This window comes from Puntigrus tetrazona, chromosome 20 (genome assembly GCF_018831695.1).
Source record: "Puntigrus tetrazona isolate hp1 chromosome 20, ASM1883169v1, whole genome shotgun sequence".
Taxonomy (NCBI): Eukaryota; Metazoa; Chordata; class Actinopteri; order Cypriniformes; family Cyprinidae; genus Puntigrus; species Puntigrus tetrazona.
In genome coordinates this window covers 7,105,169-7,125,418 of record NC_056718.1, presented here as the reverse complement: position 1 = coordinate 7,125,418, position 20,250 = coordinate 7,105,169, and the positions used below count along the sequence as shown (strand labels likewise).

General features: G+C 37.0%; 1 protein-coding gene across 2 annotated transcripts; it reads left to right on the top strand.

The window, feature by feature from the left end:
* Positions 1 to 735: 735 nt before the first annotated feature.
* LOC122325354 (uncharacterized protein C2orf81 homolog) lies at positions 736 to 4,068 on the top strand. 2 transcript variants are annotated; one of them, XM_043220372.1, is made up of 4 exons: positions 736 to 857; positions 1,471 to 1,726; positions 3,110 to 3,307; positions 3,762 to 4,068. In XM_043220372.1, the coding sequence occupies exons 2-4, from the start codon at positions 1,478 to 1,480 to the stop codon at positions 3,765 to 3,767; spliced, it is 453 nt and encodes a 150-aa protein (XP_043076307.1). In that variant the 5' UTR covers positions 736 to 857; positions 1,471 to 1,477; the 3' UTR covers positions 3,768 to 4,068. The 2 variants fall into 2 exon arrangements, with proteins under 2 accessions (XP_043076307.1, XP_043076306.1); XM_043220371.1 differs by having other exon boundaries at positions 3,389 to 4,068.
* Positions 4,069 to 20,250: the final 16,182 nt, after the last annotated feature.

Below are 20,250 nucleotides of genomic sequence, written 5' to 3'. Positions count from 1 at the left end.
TCACACCAGATACTTTAATACCCTAAAGATGGTTCTGTATTGAGATTATGTATACATAATTATTTTAACTTCAACTTTTTTTTTTTACTTTTGTTTAAATCTTTCTAATATTAAAGTTCATTTTTTAAAATCCTTGATATAGAGCACACGCATACTCACATTAGAAATGACTAGTCTTATCTAATTTCCAAGGCTTGTTAAAACTTGTACAACTTATTTACTCACTTATTACAGCGCTTCATCCAATTACTTTTATAGATATTAATAGTGAAAATCATTTTACATGTTGTCACGTTTGTTATAAACCGTCATTAACTAGCGATAGTCGTTTAAATAGGAAAATACTTCAGTGTTTCATTCATTTCATTAACATTACTTTGTTAACTTGCGTAACTTTACACCCAAGTGCACAGAGAGAGAGAGAGAGAGAGAGAGAGAGAGAGAGAGAGAGAGAGAGAGAGAGAGAGAGAGAGAGAATGAGAGAGAGAGAAGATTGCAGAGATGCAGGAGCTTTGAAACAAACACATTTACTGCAGGACCTGTAAAGAAAACAGTTTAATACGCTTCATTCCCGTGCTTCCGTACAGCTCGCGTACAAATCAACACACTCCAGCAAGCCCTGCTGTGCACCTGGCGTTCAATGATAATGTTAAAACGAATAAAGCACCACAAAAGCACCGACTTACCGTCTTCCCCGACATAACTCTGCGTTATCTAGACGCTTTGTCCGGAGACCGCTGGCCTAGTCCTGCTGTCCTGGAACTGCTGCAAAATGGCTGCAGTGTTTCGTCGTTTCCGGCGTCTTCGAGACGCGTCTGTCTGCTTGGCAACCGGGAACAGAAGCGGGACGCGAGTGTGTGAGTGTTTAATGTTTTAATGTTTTCTCTTCTGCTTTAATGTCGTCGAGCGTTTAATGGTGAAAATGTCTGAAATGTTTTCGCAGACTCCGTCGTTGCTTTTGAAATAGAAGTGCAGGCTATTCGTAAAATTGATTATGAATAACGAGCAATAAAGTGTTGGAAAATACTGCGTTCAGTATGCACTTCAGTAAAGTCTGACATCTTCCCCCATTATTTTATACATTATATTTGAACAGCCTATGTATATATTTTCTTTGCCTGCATACTGATAGCCTACTAACAAACACATTTCCCCATATTATTATACTAAAGTTAGCATGCTAACTTATTCAGAACTCAGACCCCCACAACTTCACAACCACAGAAAACAATAATCTGAACTGTATCTGGAGTCAAAAGATATAGTTACTGAGAAAAACGTATTAAGACAACTTCCCCATGTGTGACAGCTAATAACTCAATTATTCTTAATGTATAATTTTGTTTATTCTGTATTGTGCTACTAGGATTTTAGCATCCGCATTTACTTGCAAAAGTCAGCAAAGACTGTCCCGTTGCTCTGCTGGGACCATAGTTATTTTAATGAACTTTTCTTTTTCTTTTTTCCAAGGGAGGCGATGACCATGCGTCGCTCAGCTGCCAAATCACGGGGCGATAGAAGCCGCACTGATTCTGTCCCAGGTAATGCTGCTTCGGCCCCGATCCAGCCCGTCGAGAGCGTGGACATCGTCCCGGGCCGCCTCACAGAGTCCACCTGGACCGGCATGCTCTCCCAGGAGGAGGGCGAGGAAGTGGTGGTGGATATCATAGCAGAACTGATGGAAGGAGTGATGGACAGATGCTATCAGGTGTATCTACAAAGACAGGTGAGCAGAAAATGAGCAGGGTTAATGGTAATATGGTTATTTGTATAGAAACGGCTTATTCCATAAACTCAATCCATATTCTTGTATGCACCTTTTGGCTGATTTATTTATTCATAGGATAGGTTACGTAATAGAATGCAATCATCCAGACATCAGTGTTATTTTGGTATCAGTGAGATATCCATTTTAGTTTTTAATCAATATTTTGTTTATATTTTATTACATTTCAGTTCAAGTTTTAGTCATCTGTTTTATTATTTATTTATAATTTATATATAACTGCATGGTAGTCATTTTTATTTCAGTTATCATTTTAGTTTTAGTGAGCTCTGATGGATTGAAGTACCATCGTTTGCACTGTTCTTTAACAACACACCAATTTTTCTGCTGACAAAATATATTTAACTAGACAAAACCTCCATAAAACATCTTTGAAAGTTGTGAGTTTTGACAATTACATGATCTAGGACTTTTTTTTTTTTTTTTTTTTTTTTACAGCACAGCCCATTGCAAACCCCTCACAGCCTTATTTGTATCCATGTAAAGTTCAATACGGCATCTGAACTGATTCTTTAGGTCTTTAGGTTTTTCTTTTTTAAACTTTAAAAGGTTTGAACAAAACTTTTTTGTTTATTGTTGCATAAAATCAATTGCATTTATAACCCTGCTGATTTTTAAGAAAAAAAAACATCACTTTTCATGTGATACTGATTAACTATATGAATTGATATAAACACTTTCTGTTTCTAAGTTAAACTATCCAGACTTCACGTATGTGTGCACTTTGTGGATGGGTTTTGCTTGGTTTTTGTTTTTTTATACTCCGTTTTATACTTGTTTTTTATACTCGATAATGTCATGATGTCGCATGAGTTCAGTAGCTAATTATTTCCCACTTTATATTAAGGTGGCCTTAACTACTATGTACTTACATCAAAAAATAAATACAGTGTACTTACTGTGTTCATATTGCATATCATAACACTTTCGCCGCTATTGAGGAGGGATACAGGACAGTTTAGGGACAGCTTTGGTGGTTTGGGTAACATTAAGGGTTGGTTAAAGTGTAAGGGATGGGTCCGACAGTGTAATTACACAAATGATTTACAGTTGTAATTATGTATAGAATTACAATGTGGAAACATGTATGTGCACAATAAGTGAATTGCACCAAATGATTAATTTAAATGTAAGCACGTGGTAGTAAAGGCCACCTAATAGGCCACCAAGTGGGACCAGCTTGCATAAACTTCCCCCAAAAAATGAATGGATGGGTGTTCATTTCAAACCCTGTTAACAGTATGTGAATAACAGCTTACTTACAATAGGAACGTTTGGAGGCATTCATTTAGCTCACACTCAAACTTTCTATCCTCCAACCAGTTGATACCCTTCTCAGTGTGGTGGGCACAACATAACCTGGCGGAGACGCTAGAATGTCTTCTCCTGAGGAGAGATGAAGGGGACGATCCAGAACATGAAGTCTTTTGGCAAGAGGATCCAGAACCTCAGCCCTGTGCGACTGATTCTTGGGCCGAAGGGTCTGTACCCGTGCTTCATTCTGCTCAGGAACAGCACAAGGTAAGAAAAGGTGGCGCTCAAGGCATGGTGACGTTCTCTGCCTTCATGATTTGACTTTGTTTTTGCTCTCTTAAATTTTAGGCTTAAATGAAATGCCAAACAGCCTAAATTGAAAAAACTGCTGGACCAGACAGGCTTGTTGTGACTGAAACCTAAAAACTGAAAGACGAATCAGAAACAGAAAACATGTTTAAATCAACAAAAAATACATTTTAAAAGATTATTATGGTACTACTCCACCTTCACCCGGCTACCGCTTATTTCTAATAGAGTGATGATACTGAATTATTCATTAAAAATGAAGACAATCTGACTTCCTTGATACTCCAAACATAAGCAAAAGAACTTAAATGAAGCAAATCCCTGTTCCTCTTATGGTATAATTGCCTCTATTGCTTGCCAGGTTTGGTCCTAATTCACTTAACTAAAAAAAAAAATGATTTGGCTTTTTCAGCCTTAAAACACACTCGCTCATCAAACAGAGTTTGGGCCCGAGGTGAGGAGACAGTGATGCCATGAGCTCCAGAAACCCATGAACTGATGTTGTATCCCTTAGGCCACAGCTGGTAACAGACCAGAACAGAGTGAACCAAGGCTGGAATACTATAAAAAAAGTCATCTTGCCCCAGTAACATACTGGAGCTTCCCCCTGCTCACAATGTCAAGACATTTCTTAGGGTACTATTTTAGTATTGATTAAACTGATGCCTTGCCTGCATTTTTCTGTGACTGTTGTGGCAGTAATAAACAATTAGACCCAATTGATCTTTGACATCTCGTCTGTTATTTATACCTGCAGTTTAATGAATAATTGAACAAACCCACTCAATATTAATATTTACCATTTTGGAACCTTTTCAGCTAATCTCCGATAGCGCTTCTGATAGCATTTTTAGCGTAGCTTAGCATAGATCATTGAACCCAATTAGACCAGTAGCATTGCGTTCAAAAATGACCAAAGAGTTTTAATATTTTTCCTATTTAAAACTTGTTTTTCTGTATTTGTATTGTATTGTATAGGCTGATATGATTAGGAACTATGCTCCCATTCCGGCATAAAAATCAAGGATATTTGTTTAACGTGATGCTACCGGTCTAAATGGATTCAATGAGTTGGAGAATTAGCCTATTTCCAAAAAAAGTGAAGTGTTCCTTCAACGAGCAATTCTATATCCGTGTCCATTCAAGATATTGACTCTAGTCTAGTGTACTTAAAGTAGACGAGTAATGCAATCAGCAGGAACAACAGTTGTCATGGGAACCTCACTTGAACTCAGGGAAAGTAAGTCACTTCGGTTTCATGTGTTTTTATACACAGGCTTCTATGAAAAGATAAAAATATCGTCAGGGGCTCATGAATATTCAGTAAACAAAATCATATTTATTACATCCTCACACTGTGGTTTAAGAAGTGTGGTGAAACGTATATGCGCCAAAAGCAAAAATACGTGCTTTTATGTTGTTTTGACACATCTGAAAGAATTATGTGCATTTGTAGACGGAGCCTATTGCTGTTCCGGTCCCAGAAATCCAGACGACAAGAAAATTGGCTTAATGGTTTCAAAAGCCTTGCTTAGCTATACTCAGATCTCATCTAAAATTCCCAGTTTCTCACCAAGGCTGACATATCAAAAACGCTCGCAAAAAGAATACCGAATTAAAAGAACATTTTGATTTTTTTGATTCAGGTAACTGCAGTAAAATACGTTAAACGTTATTAAAATACCCGACGACTGATTCGACCAGATCATGTTAGTAAATGTTGTGGGTAATTATGTTTTTGCTTTAACTTCAAACTTTTACAGTTTAGCACAGATGTAGAGTTTTCTTTACTTTATGCTTTTCTTCACCGAGGATGCATCGATCAATAGTGACAGTAATAGCTCGCGGTGTCGTGTAGTTGCTTTAAAGAACCCTGAAAACATCTATCACCGTTTCCACGGATGTTACATTACATTAAAAACATTTATTTTAAATTGCAATGATACTTCATAAATGTAAAAAAAAATACTTCGTATTTTTACTGTATTTGTCCTAAAACGGTCTTACAGACCCCCAAAATTCTCTAAAATTAAGGATGAAAAAAACTATGCAGTATAATAATTTTTTTAAGACATTTTATTGCTTAAGACACGTTATTGAGGGACAATAAGCACATTTTTTTTCATGAACCCTTGGGCCAATATGGGGCAAAAGTAACATTTGCTATAATATTATCAGGCCTTATTCAGTGTAAATATTTCAGTATTTTAGGCTCTTCTTCCCTCCTTTTAATCAAACTAACTATAATAACCACAAAAATTCATAATGTTTACCACAAGATGTCACTGCAAAACCATAAACAGTCCCCCTCCTGGCAAACCCATGACGGAGTTTTAAACTGACAACATGGAAACTATCCTCAGTTACAGGAGGTACATTACAGGAAAAACTACTTCACGATTATTAACTGCACGCTCGTTTTATACCAGATTGAATGACACAAACTGTCTTGTTCTAGATGAAACCAGCTTGCTTTAACATTTGCTCAAAACAAGCAACATCAGTACGAATGCCGTAAGCTCATGAATATTCATGCCAGTAAAAGCCTGTGGGGACTGGAACGTTCTTGGAAATGGAAACACTGGGTTGGAAAAACATAACCCGCCTTTCTTTACAGCGATTGAAGACGTTCAAGTGGACTAAATAAAGGGCATCGCCGCTAGAAGCTCCTCCGTCTTTATGCCGATAGATTTGAATGTATCAGTATTACCACACGGGCCTAAAATTACACGCTTGGAAAAAAAGGTCCAGCCAAAATAAGCGGAGTGACTGGTGCTGGTTCTGCGCCGGTGGAAAGGGCGACGTGAGATTAGAATTTTGGGTAAAAATCATAAAAAAGACGTTCGTGTAGACTGTGATCTCAGCATTGAGACTCTGATTTACGGGCTCCTGTCTTCCTTGGCCTTCGGCTGCCGAAAATAAGAATGAAGTGCAAATGCAAAATGCTTTTATTCCTCCTGTGAGAGTAAAATTAGAGCCAGAGGGCCTATTAAGGTAAGTTTGCCGAAGACGTCAACGAGACCTCCCGCTGCTTTATTCTGCTCCCAAAGAATGAAAAAGAAGTTCCAAAACGTCTAAAGAACAAGAGCGGCATACTGATGACTATTTAAAGGTCTGTCTGCGCTCAGCCATACCTGCGCCGTTCCGATCATTACGCTCTCTCATGACCTGATTTTCTAGCTGGTTTATACTCTCGTTTCAACTCTCGGGCCTCAGCGCGACTGAAATTGTTTGGAAATGCCTTTTTCTGCACTGCGGGGATCTTTTAAAAAGACAATTTCCTCATTTTACCCCATCAAACTGGCAGACATGCGAGTTTACAAGCGCTTTTTAATCAGTTTCATTTTTGATTCTCTCAGCGGGGGCTTCAAAGGGCATCAAATAAACGTTTTTAGATCACAGCTCAGCTTCGGACGTGTAAATGACAAATGGTAACAATCACATTTTGATTTGATACTGACCACGCATCGATTGAGGTCACATTTATGTTTTCAGGTTAAATATTTAGGTTTTAAAAATGTAACTGTGATTGGAATATTATTTGGGAGGTTACAAAAACCTACCGACTTTATTTTTAGCAGAAGTATAATGTTATTTGAAAGTATTTTTTTTAAAGCTCACCCAACAATAAAACTCTCGTCATCATTTAATAACAGTCGCGTCGTTCCAAACCTGCATTCATTTCTTTCCTCTGCGCAACACAACAGAAGTTATTTTGAAGAAAGTTCATGTCTTTTAGGCACGTGTTGACTTTTGCACTCTTACTGAGAGAGAACAATGTGAAGAAACATACTTTGTCACCCATCTTCGGTCCGTGTTCATGCTAACTCTTCTTTTGAGTTATTCTGGATATCTGTCTTTTATCTCCATGGTGACATTTACCTGTTTTGGATCTTTGTTCCTGATGGCGCAGCGAAGCTTATTACAAAACCCGCCGCGGTTTACAGCCTCTATTCTTCCCTTATTCACCTCAGACCACAGCGAAACCTTTTATCAAGTCAAGGTTGTCAAAGTGAAAATCTGCTATTCTTCGGCAACCTTCACGTGAACGAGACACTAAAAGTGGTCAGATGTTTGATTTCTTCGTAAATCAGATCATGGACTTGAAGTGCAGTGAAGATTTGACATTTTCTAAATAAAAGGTTAGATTGGAAACTACCAAAAATAGTAGTAAAAGTAGTACAAAACTGACAATCTAAAAAGAAAAAAGCTAACGTAATAACGCAATTTATTTATGTAGGACTTTTCATAGACATAAAACGCAACCCAAACTGCTTCTCAAGCAAAATACTCTTTAAATATAATCAGAGCACAAAATTATTCAACAGGTAAACATAGAAAAATAGAAAACAATGCAAAATGACACACACTTCACATGCTATTATACTCATAAGTTACTTTAAAAAGATAAGTCTTAATACTAGTGGACTCTCTCACTTGGTAGATTGTTCAAGATTTATAAAACATAAATGATTAAAAGAGGCACTACCAGATTGTTTAAGATGTACTAACATGTTCTTTCAGTATTATGACCTTGTCTGAAACTATTCTCCTGAATACCATTTAAATCCAAAAATTGATTAAGCTGTTGCAATGCAGCTTTTTCTATCACTCTGAATGAAAACGAAAAATTCAAAACCTATAGTCATTAAGGAGATCGGTCCAAGTTTCTTTCCTTTAGAACACCAGCACACTTAAGGAAAAACGCCTGTCTTAATGTTTTGACAGCAGCACAGCCAACCACCAACGGCTTACCTACAATATTTGTCTTTGCATATTAAACTGAGATAAGAAAGAAGAAACTATTTAAAACCACCTTTATTTTCTCTTGAAAAAGCATCCTTTGCACACATCTGTTTATTTGTAATTGCTTCTAATGTTCCTTCAACCATCCAGCTCAGTTAGCTGTCTTATGAAATATAATGTTATAGCGGAAATGTCATTCTAGTGCTTTTAAGAATGAACCTTTCTTGTTTGTTTGTTATGCTGGCTGCTGTTAAACACGTTAAGGTGTAAAACTACATTATATGAACAGAAAGCGCGTTAACATTCTTGTCGGCGACATTTATCACAGAATAACAAGACAGAACAGAGGCTTTGTTTGAAATGACTACCATCACGTTATGCTATGACTCAAAGTTCAGATCTTTACCCACCTCCTTGGAGATGATATCTAGCCGCCTTTTTTGGCTGTGGAAGTAAGCCTATGGGTGAGGCTTCCGGTTCAGAATTATCATAAATATGAGTTTACGATAGGCCGTTAATGTCGTATTTACTACTGGGAAATTCTGCAATAATTTTGGTACCGAAATTTCAGAGTTGCGTGGGTCATAAACTTTAAACATAGTGGAGGGAGCAACCGTTGCTGCTGTGCAGTTTTCATAACAGCTACATCTCTCTGTCTTGTCTCTAAAGTAGTGTATTTATCGGCTAGATATGAATGATCATCAGAAGCATGTGAAATACCTCTAGTGGCCTTCTGCTGTTGCGCGCAAACTGCGCACATAGAAACGTCTTCCGCACTTGACCCTGCACTACCATCATTCTTGAGAGCCATTCAAAGCGTCAGCTGTATGTTTTATATACGCACTAGTGCGCTCTTTGTTTGAGGTCTCAAGATTGGGATTGAAAGAAATTTTGTGGCACCATGTTTATCAAAAGCAACGCGTTGAGGGACACCAGGACACATTGATATTTCCACTTTTCCAGAATTATGAGATGATACCGCAGTCTCAAGTTCCAGGTGTCAGGCAGAAGTGCATTAACCTGCAGTTTTGCTCAAAAACCCAATACTAGCTTGACAGTATATTCCGCTTGACAAGGATTCAAGGTAGCGCGGGGATGTGTAAATGCCCTAAAGTGACTGGGAGACAGACTAGACTGACTGGATTTCACAGCTCCCTTGAGGTCTTCACCAGTTGTTATCCTTCCATTCACTTCCTCCTCGCTCTGGTCAGAAAGCCAGAGAGCAGATGGTGCCCTCCAGAGTCTCTCTTAATCACGAGCAGGTGGAGAGTGTTCAGTGTGTCCAGAGCTGATTTTATTAGAGGTTTCAACGGCATCTGCACATCCTTACAGTAAAGCTGTTTTATGGAACACTGCTTCTTTCATCTCCCAATAACCCATATTTATTGGATCATAAAATGTTACGGGACGGTAATTTGCGGTCGTAAAGACAGATATACAAAGCGTGCACAGGACACTCTTTGGCGGACCAAAAATATACATCAGCGATATATTAAAACAATGAGCTGAGCAGAATCAGTCTGAATCAGTCAGATACGCCGCCTTGACTTCTGAAGGATTATGACTGTCTGTTTTATTGTACTGAGACACTGGAGAATAAATCTGCTGTGATGTTTGTTTTGAATGTTACATATGCATAAACCATCCATTTAAACCCGGCAAGAGTGAGCAATAGGGAAAAATAACTCATTATTTGATTTGCGGGCTGTTTGTTGTCTAACCAATCAGATGCAATAAAAATGCACAATAAATCATCTGATTCATAAATTATATTTAAATCACAGCATTTTTAGTCATGGGCACGTCTTGGTATTCTGGAGATTATGCAAATCAACTCTTAAATATTCATAAGAAAATGCCCTTTCAGCCCTTTTAAAAAAGATGCGTCGTTTTAAACGACACCAAGTGAAACAAAATGGCAGCCGGTATGAAAACGAACGTCATCAAAAGTTAACATTGGCATTCGAGGAGCTCAAACTTGTGTTACTGAGAACTTCCGAGGTGATTTGTCCTCACATTGTCGGAAGGGCTTTTTTCATGATAGTAATTTTTAGCTTTTCACGTTTAATGGTCGTAATCATAACAAATTAATGCCTCTTTGTAATGCCCCTGCCAAGCAGCTCTGAATGACTTTAGGACTGTGTTAAAGAAACACATTTTTTTGTTTATTTTTTACTTAAGAAAAGAGGTTTAACGAATCAACCCTGTCAGAATTAAAGGGGACTTGTGTTACTATAGATATTCATATACATATATATAACAAATATTTAATGAACGGCTTTGAAGATGACCAAATTTTTATATTTTTACAGACAAATAAAAAAACTAGAATAAAAACTAGACATATTTTTTAAATATAACAGTTCAGAATGAAACCATGTTTGATGAATGTGTTAGATGAACCTTCATTTCTTGAGACGTTCTAATCCCTAGAAGTACATTTGCAAATGTCAGCTAGTTATTAGAGTATCAGTAGACTGTCTGTCTAAATATTTCTGTATTAATATTCCAACAACAGACAATCAACTGACTAGAAGTAACTTTAAGTACATGGCAACTTATCCTACTAACCCTGGCCTAACCTAAAAGTCTACTGATAATCTAATGAAAATTAGTTAGCATATTGTAAAGTTACCTAAAGTTAGTAAAGTGGACTAAAGTGTCACTGTTGTGATTTTACATTGTTTTGAACTACTATACTAACTAATAAAAAGCAGCAAGTGAGGAGTTTATTGAGGCTCATGTTGTATTTAATGGTTTGTTTAATATTGAGAATTGGACCTTAAAATAATGTGTGACCATGAATAGTGAAGCCACGACTAAGCAGTTTTCTGTTGGCCAACTCGAACACTAGAACGTTTTCAACTAGACATGAAATTCTAGTTGAATATTGTACATTCAAAGCCTACTCACATATATCAAAATCACTCTTCACTAAACGATGACACCAAGAAAGTGTCCGAATGTAAATACAAGGTTTTAATAAGCTTCTTTGTCAGGACTTCCTCAGAGGAGCAGCTGGATGTGATGTTAACCCTCAAGCAGGCCTTCAAGCAGTTTTGGCGACTTGAAACAGCTTGACAGAATGAAGTTTTGTTTGAAAAACCACTGAAGATAATTCACATAATTTTTTATCTTGGAAGAGAGGAAAAGTAATTGCCGTCTCTTCTCTTTTCTAATAGATTGGAGATGTAGAGCCAGCTTTTTTTTGAGCATCCTCCAGAAAGAAGTAGGACACTGTCTGGGAGGAAGCCGGAGAATAAGGGAGAGAAAATAAAGGAATCTTGGTTATTAAGATCACAGATAAAAACCGTCCGGGTGAGAAAAAGCAGAATGACACATACTAGGTTCCTAATCAACCATCTGCAAAGCAGCAGATTAAAATAGTGCTGTGATTGTATTAAAGTCTCCAGGGCTCTCAGTCCGCAAGAATCGCAGAGAAAGAACATCTGTGACCAAAGCAGAGGGTCAAAGCTGATCCATGAGGAGCATTTGCTAAAACAAGAAGAGCGCCTGTCCTCCCACGTACAGTATACACTCCTCATAAACCTCAGCTCTCCGTTTGTCTAGGTTTTCCAGATCTGGAATTATGTATTAATGGGAACTAGATGAGTCAGAGATGGGTCAGTTATTCTCTGACACTGAACATACCTTGGGAAATTTCCAAAAGCAGCTTAAACGCAGTGATGTGACACCAGAAGGGAAATGATTCTCGAAACGAATCCTTTCCCGTTCTGAACTCTTTACCAGTGACCAGACTGACAGATGGGCCCTGAAAATGACCTGGTTTTAATTTTCTGAAATCCTTTTTGATGTGCAATATTAAGTTGAAATCAGGTTTTTAGATCAGTAATTTAATACAAACAAGATGGTACCGTAATGCATCGCAGAAGTTTGTTTCGAAGAAGTGACTTAAAGCATCGGGTATGCATTGCAGAGAATGAGAATCAGCACGCAGTGAATGAAGTCTGTGTCTCTTTGTGTTTCATTAGAGATGTACTGAACCATCAGAAATGTTATTACTTTTTGGATGCCGTTGTATTACCCGTAAAATGAAGGGTTTAAGTTTAGTAACTGAAGATTTTTGGTGTAATGAGAGTCATTATACCAAATGTTTCCTTAGTTACAGCAAATTCTACTTAGAAAAGGTCATTTGTAGAGTTAGGCTGATGATACTCTGGGCAACTTTTTCAGCAATGTTGCCGTAAATGGTCAACCAGGTGAGACACAGGGTCCAAGTCTAAGATCTAAATTATCCAGATTTGTTACCCATTCTCTCAAGCTACCCAAGTGCCCAACCAAAATTACTCAAAAAGTTGCCCAGTGTATAATCAGCCTTAATGATGTCAGACACACTACTCTGGTACTGGAAAAGCTGAACTGTACGGAAAATTATATTTATAAAGGGTCCAAAATGACATCGAGAAAACTGAGAAAGTCAACAAACCATCAAAACTAACCATCAACAACATTTTTTATTAAAACAAAATATAGGATTTTTTTTTTAAATTTTTTCATTGGTTTAACTAGCCATGACTAGGGAATCGGAACAGAATTTTATTAAAAATAAAAATAAAAATAAATTATATGGATATATGTATGCTTTTTGTTTTATATTTATGTATTTATATATTATATATATATATATATATATATATATATATATATATATATATATATATATATATATATATATATATATATATATATATATACACACACATATACATATACATATACACACACACACACACACACACACACACACAATCAAACAGATGGTGAACAATATTAACTAAAATGATTATACGTTGCAATTAAACTTTGTGATTTAACTTCAGCAAAACATCAGCAAAACATCATCTCTTCTCATGTGTTCGTCATCTCAGGTCTTCATAAAGGGTTGGATCCAGTCTAAATTGCATAATTCAATTTGCATTTGATCATATATAGTTGAAGTAAAACGTGATGAGACACATTACGTGAATTCTCAGCAAAATGATGTGCCTGATGTGCACTTGTTTGAGAGCCAAATGCGAAGAAGCTCTACCTCTTTTAGTAGACTTTCCTACTTTTCAAATAACAAGTTGCTGTCCAGTTCATATACCACCCATGTTTTTGACATGGATCTAAACATTTATATGTTGCTTAAAACATTTTTTTACAGGCATGACTAGGAAAATGATATACATTACAAAACCCCCCAGACATATTTGTTTAGAATTTTAACACTAATATGCTCTAGATAATTCTGGTCAGCTGTTGCTTAAATGTTTCATTATTTTTATCTCATGCATGAACACCATTTTTATTACCATTTGTCATTTTTAGAAGATGGAAACATAACACAATTTCAAATACGTTCATTTAAATTTCTATATGTAGCACAAATCTATTATAAATATTCAAATGCATCCATATCTTTTCTTCTTTAACAGTTTATCATGATAAAGGGTTTTGAAATGAGCTCTATTGATTTTTGCTCTTCTCTCTTTACACCCAGTTACTCGTGGTCGGGTTGAAGGGCAGATCGCATTTGGTCGATAACACATTATCACCCGCAGGCCTTGTGCATCTAACGTTGACTTGAGATTAAAGTGGTGGTTTTACAGCCTGTTTCCCACTGAGTTTTATGTACATGTCTCCCTCTCCCCCCTGATACCCTCCCTGTGGTGTATGTGTCTTCCTGAGGCTGGGGGGTGTATTAAAGCGTCTCCGGGAGAGTTTGTGTATGAAGTAACTCAGGTTACCAGGCCCCGCAGAGTTCATAGACAGTGACTGACACATTCAAGCCTAATGATTTAACCAGGAGTGTAACTTCGCAGTCAGGCTTCATCTCCACATAAGCTGATTCATCTAAGATCATGCCTCATAAATAAGAGAGAGAGATAGCGAGAGAGAGAAGCGATATTGAGAACATGTGAACGTGACAGCAGTCACTGTTCCATCTGCAATCGCAGTTGAGGACGGCTCGATATTTTATCTTAATATTAAAGTGTGTCTTTTATTAGGTGGGAAGTTAATGGTGGTAACAGGTTACAGCTGTTTGGTCGCCCTCTTAAAGGGACAGTCCACCAAAAATATAAAAGTCATTATAAATATGTTTTTTTTTATATATCAACAAAAAGCTATATTATGATGAAGACCACTGTCTGTCGAGCTCCAAAAAAAAACATTTATCCAACTTTCCTTCGTGTGACAGTCAAGCGCTAGCTTTGTTTGAGAAACGCACCGAAACGCGAGATCGCAACTTCATAGCTGGATTGTTTTAGTACGTGACGTCTATCATTCAGCCCAAGATTCTCACGCAGGAAGCGGCTGGAGCTCAACTTCCTCCGAGGCTGCCACATGGCGGGATTATTCCACTTAACATTCTTACAGACTGTCTCAGCACTCCACAATCTGCATAACTGTGTCATTAAGCTCTTAAGATTTATTTAGCGTGGACATTAATCCACATTCACACCAAAAGCTGCTCTGCTGTCATTGTTAGGCTTCCAGACAGAAAAGAAATTGGATTAAAACATTTGTTGTACCGAAAAGAAGGACAATTCAGATTTCCCCCCCCATCTCTGTATCCTTAACAAAGCTCCAGTATTAGTTTCATGTGTGCCACCCAATTAATTACATGGAGAACGTTCAGTTAAAGCACTTCGATACTTTTTATCGATATGTTTTTATAACAAAAATAGCAACAGCAAACGATGACAGATATATATGTGACTGCTCTGTGCTTGATCAGCTCTGAAGGTTTTTTTTTTACAATAATCGTTTTCATAATAAATAATTTACAAAAATACTTAATAAAAAAAAATCGATATAATCATAGATAATGATCCATATAATAAATAATATGGATTTCAAAAATTGGACTACAGTCATATAAAATAGCTCGAGGGTGGAAATTAATATTTCAATTATATTAAATGGGTGCCGTCAGAATTTTCTTTAGACTATCCAGTAATTGATGGTCTGGATTATTATTGTGATGTATTCATCAGCTGTTTGGACTCTCATTCCGACGGCACCCATTCACTGCAGACGATCCATTGGCGAGCGAGCGATTTAATGCTAAATTTATACATATCTTTTCTAATGAAGATGCAAATAATGCATCTCGACTGGCCTGATGGGAGGTATATTTTATAGAAAGTATTTCTCACATAGTATTCCATACATTTTTATTTATATTTGTATTCACCAACTTGTATTACCCGGTGAAGATGACAGAATATAAGTTCTAAGAAAAGGCTGTAAAGCCTAGTGCCCTGTCTCTAAACATATATGAACTTACAGAATATTCGACCAGGGCATCTATTTTTCTACATACGAAGAGTTCATTTGCAAAAACACATTTTTTTTCATCGCGCATTCCAATTAATCTCAATGAAACCATTTATTCTGATGTCAGCGAATCGCTTAAATGCAGCTGTGGGTGCGTCACATCATCTAATTAATATTCATGAGCCGGCTCATAAGTTTTATAACGTGTCCCCACACTTTTCAGATCCCACGGCTCTGCATATAAATCTCTTATACCGTATTTACAGATGCAGCAAGAGGCAGAAAGCACGGCGCTCTCGTATTCCCCGCGTCTTCTCTTTGAGATTTACGTCGACTGTCTGGATGTACATCTGTCATTAAGAGCTGGTGTCCTCAAGAGACTCCTGTGCGCTAAACCATCTGTTCCCTGTCATCCGCGGGGCCTTCACCCCTTCCCTCCATCTCGCCGTAATAAATGTCAAACGCTCGAGGCAAGCGCCGCTGAATAACAATGAGAAAAAAACGCTAAGATTTATTATATGTATAGAATTGCGAAATTCACCCATGAAATTTTGATGCGAAAGATAGATGATTTGTGAAGATGTATTTTTGGATCACACTTACCGGCTTTTTATGAGGTTCTGTGCCACCGCAGAACGGCTCTTTAATAATAAATGACTGACTTTTTTTTATTCACAACCTCTCAGCCTCATCCGTTTCTGTCTTTGAAGGATCTTCAGATTCGCTTTTATCAATGCAGATGTAGCATTAACGGCGGTGTCGTTAATCTTTCCCTAGCTTTTACATCACACTCAAAAACTGTCGAACATTTATTCAAATCGTGCATAACTTTAGTTTGAATTTTGCTAAAGGCCTTTGTGTTTTTTTTTGTATAACAGCACTTCACTACTGTACTTCAGAACTATTTTGACGAGTGTACAGCTATAAGTACTATATAGGGGGTAGAAAGTTTCCAGTTCTAAAGCTCCTTAAAATGACTGCATAACTATAATGGACTTTTTGAAAATGACCTTTAATGCAGTGAATGAAAGTTTTGAATCTGAAAGTGCGCCGTGTATAACGTTACCGTCTCTCAAAAGAAAGAGTCGACTCTGAATCATTGAAACGAGTCGTTTTTTAAAAGGCGAGTAAATAAATGAAGGAGGCCCAAGTTCTAAAGTTACGTGATCTCGCTCAAGCGTATTAATACATGAATATTATCGTAACAACAAGAGCTGGTTAAAATAAAGAAAGCTGTTTTGTCTGGGGCTGGGAACTAAGTTGCACGCCTGTAATGAAACCAATTCAAAATTTTAAGCATTGAATTTATCATTGAGTTTACGAATGGAACTTAATGGTTGACGTCTTCTGCCGGCGCGCCAACAAATATACTAATCGTGCATGAAAGGAATAAAACAAATGTGAGATTGAGTAAAAAAGTTAAAAGTTATTTCTGCCTTATCGGCAGACAGCTGATGTCTGAGAGGACGGAGATAAAACGATACGTAAGAAGAATAAATCTGTAAACATCCACAGGTTCTTCAAAGCCGATGAAGCAGCTGTCTGATGTCGAACCCTGCGTTCAGCTCAGTTCCCTATTCTTAAAATGCGAAAGTGGAATTGAGAAACCTCTGTGAAACGCGGGATGGGTCGGCCAGGTCCCAGACTCCTCTTTTATACCTTGATATCACCAAAGATAAAAGATCTGGGCTTTCATCTCTTCTCTTTTCGTATTCATTACACATGAAAGTGCTTCAGTTTTGTTCGCCCTCAGCAGCTCTGTGATGCAGAAATTACACACAAGCCTCCTGGTACCAGAAAATCCTCTCCCGTTGCCCCGTGGAAATTATTTTGGGGATTGTTTTAGCTCTTTTGCTGGAATTACTCATTACTCTCCTTAAAGCTTCACCGCATTACTTTCATTTTCATTATGAAGTCTAATTATACTCTGACATGGGTTTTTCAATTGAAATGTTCAGCTTTAGACATGGATTTAATTCTATCTTTTAATAAAAGAAGAGGAACATTTTTAACATTAGGATTTTACTTTTAACAGTTTTTGCAATTTTGCACATTTCATTTAAAAAAGTTTTCATTTACTGACAGTAGTTATATTTTTTTCCATGGATTTCATTCAGATGTTTTTGAGCTATCCGTTTAGGCCCTACTGACCTTTTAGGATTCAATCTTAATGTTTTTCTTTTCTCGAAAAATTATTTTTGCGTTACGCTTTATTTTGAAAATACACTTTAGACACTCCGCTACCTCTAAGTAACTTCGCATTAATTGATCTCACTTGCAAAAAATGTAATAAAAATTGCATTCATCAAAAAAGTAAAATGCCGAAAAATATGCAAATATGCTAACACAAATTTATTTAACGCCGTTATATTTTTCAATGTCTTCGCTGCTGACCTTTTGATGATCCAGATTAACCGTACTAATAAGCTAAATTTACTTTAGATAAACTAACAATTCTTCTGTATTTGTCACGGTCGTGGTTTCGCGGGAAGGAGCACAAGGCAAGTAACATAAACTTAAACAGATTTAATCCAATAACGGGCAAAATAATAATAAATACAGGCAGGCAGGCAGAACATAAACCACGTATGTAGCCTCGACGATCGGACAAACATGACCTCAAAACACACAGGACTAAATACACAAGGAAATTGACTAAATTAACAGGGAGCAGGTGAAGACAATTACACAATTAACACGAAGGGAAGGTAGGGCACAGAGAGCACATGGCACGAGACAAAAACAACACCACAGTCCAGAGACGTGACTGTATTCTACTGTACAGATATTCATTTATTTTTCCTTCAGTCTGAGGTTTATTCAATAAACTTTTTGGTGTGAAAAGTCTTTTACATTTGCTATAAATACAACTTCTTATATTAAAAACAAACAATCAAGCCCTGCTCGTATTTAAAAAGTAATGCAACACATTACTTTCCATAATAAGTAACTTATTATTATTATTGCGTTAAGGAATAACACAATATTTTCGCAATAAGTTTCTTATAGTCTGTATGTAGTATGTTGTGGACCCATCAAAATGAAATATTAGTAGATATTAAGCAGACAGTCTACTAATACTTGCCAGTTGATATGTAGTTGCAAGTTACTACTGTAAGGAGCATGTCTAAAGTGGACTATCAAAATAAAGTATTACCCATTTTTGTGTACAAACCACCAGTGATGGGAATAATGGAGTTACTAATGATGTTATTTTTTTACCGTTACTGACAAAAAAAAGAGTCAAATTTTTAAAAAGGAAAAACATCGAAGCTCTTCGGTCATTTTTGAATGCGATGCTACTGGTCTAATCAGATTCAATGATCTATGCTAAGCTACGCTAAAAGGGGCTGAACGGATTCAAAAACGGTAAAGCTCAACTTTTTTAACTCTGGGGGAGTTTTCAAAATAGCGAAGTGTTCCTTTAACAAAACGCCTGTACGCTAAACGGCACATTTTGCTGGAAAATAATCAGCTCTAGTCGTTCCTTTACACATACTTAGCAATAAAAGGCTGGTCGAAAATTTGCCTATCCTTTAATATTTTATAAGGGAATTAGCGTTCCCTTCGCGCTATGACAATATGATCAAAATGACCTCGAGTAGCTCCAGCTCAACCACAGCAGACTCCATTCAAGCCTAAAGAAGCCTAAATCAAACGTGTACGCCAGACTTAAAGCGACAGGTTAGAGATGCGTGTGCGTTTTCATTTTCTCCTGTGATAATTTTAGGTGGCAGATGCAGCAGAACGTAACCGCAGTCACTATGAAGCATCCCACTGGTCGTTACCGACAGAGCCGTTTCCTCCTCCTCCTCTCCAGAGCGGAGCGGTGAGTGTGGGAGCTGCTGATTTGATGAGCGATCTCTTCATTCTGACTGACACGGAGCCGGAGTGAACAGTGCCCACACACAAGTATTATATCAAACAAAGTTGAAGCGCTCCGTCTTCTTGTTTCTCGTTGTCCCTCCCACACAGCTCAGAAGTGCTACGACACAGTTCCTCTAGTCGGAGAAAGACCGTCAGACTCAAATTCACTTATTACAGCCCACACTGTCTGAAGAAACACTTTATCTCACGGGACGTAGGTTGCCTGTGGGCAATATTATTTGACATTTGAACTAAGCATTGTCTGTTAGCCGAATAAAATGCTCAGCGTTAAACGTCCCATATGTTGTATTGATACTAATTAATACTATAATATTAATAGTTAACGATTCATTAATTAAGAAAATCATTGCATTTGTCAAAAGCAAAAAATATATATTTCAGATTTATTTTTATGTCCTGTGAAATTTTGTATTTATAAAAAAATTCTATAATTATATACATTAGTCGAATAGTTAGTTTCATCAGAAATATCAGAAAGATTTCTGAAGGATCGTTTGATAATAAAGAAAAATTGGCTAACACTTCAGTATAGCGACCGATTGTAAATATTAACTAGTTGCTTATTAGCATGCCTATTAGTAACATTTTGGCCGTTTATTAATGCTTATAAAACACTGTCCTGCAATCATATTCTACATTACTAATCCTAGTCAATATATACATTTAACAACATCCTTTCTAACTATTACTAAGCAGTAAAGTAGGAGTTTAATGTTTAAAAGGCATGGTTAATGGTTTGTTAATGGCGAGAATTGGCACTTGAAATGACAACTTTGTCAACAATTACATAAAGTGCATTGTGAAAATATATTCAAATAGAAAACGATTAATTCAAATTATAATAATAGTTCACAGAATAACCATTTTTACCGTTGTGACAAAGAAAAATTAACAGTTGCAATGACCTTTTTCATTATTGTTATTCATTCTGTAGTGCAGACCCACCAAATGAAAAAAAAACAAACAAACAAACAAACAAACCC

Coding starts and splice junctions, on each gene's coding strand:
- LOC122325354 (XM_043220372.1), top strand. CDS start 1,478: ATGACCATGCGTCGCTCAGCTGCCAAATCACGGGGCGATAGAAGCCGC. Junction 1,727..3,109: donor AGGTGTATCTACAAAGACAG/GTGAGCAGAAAA, acceptor TCCTCCAACCAG/TTGATACCCTTCTCAGTGTG.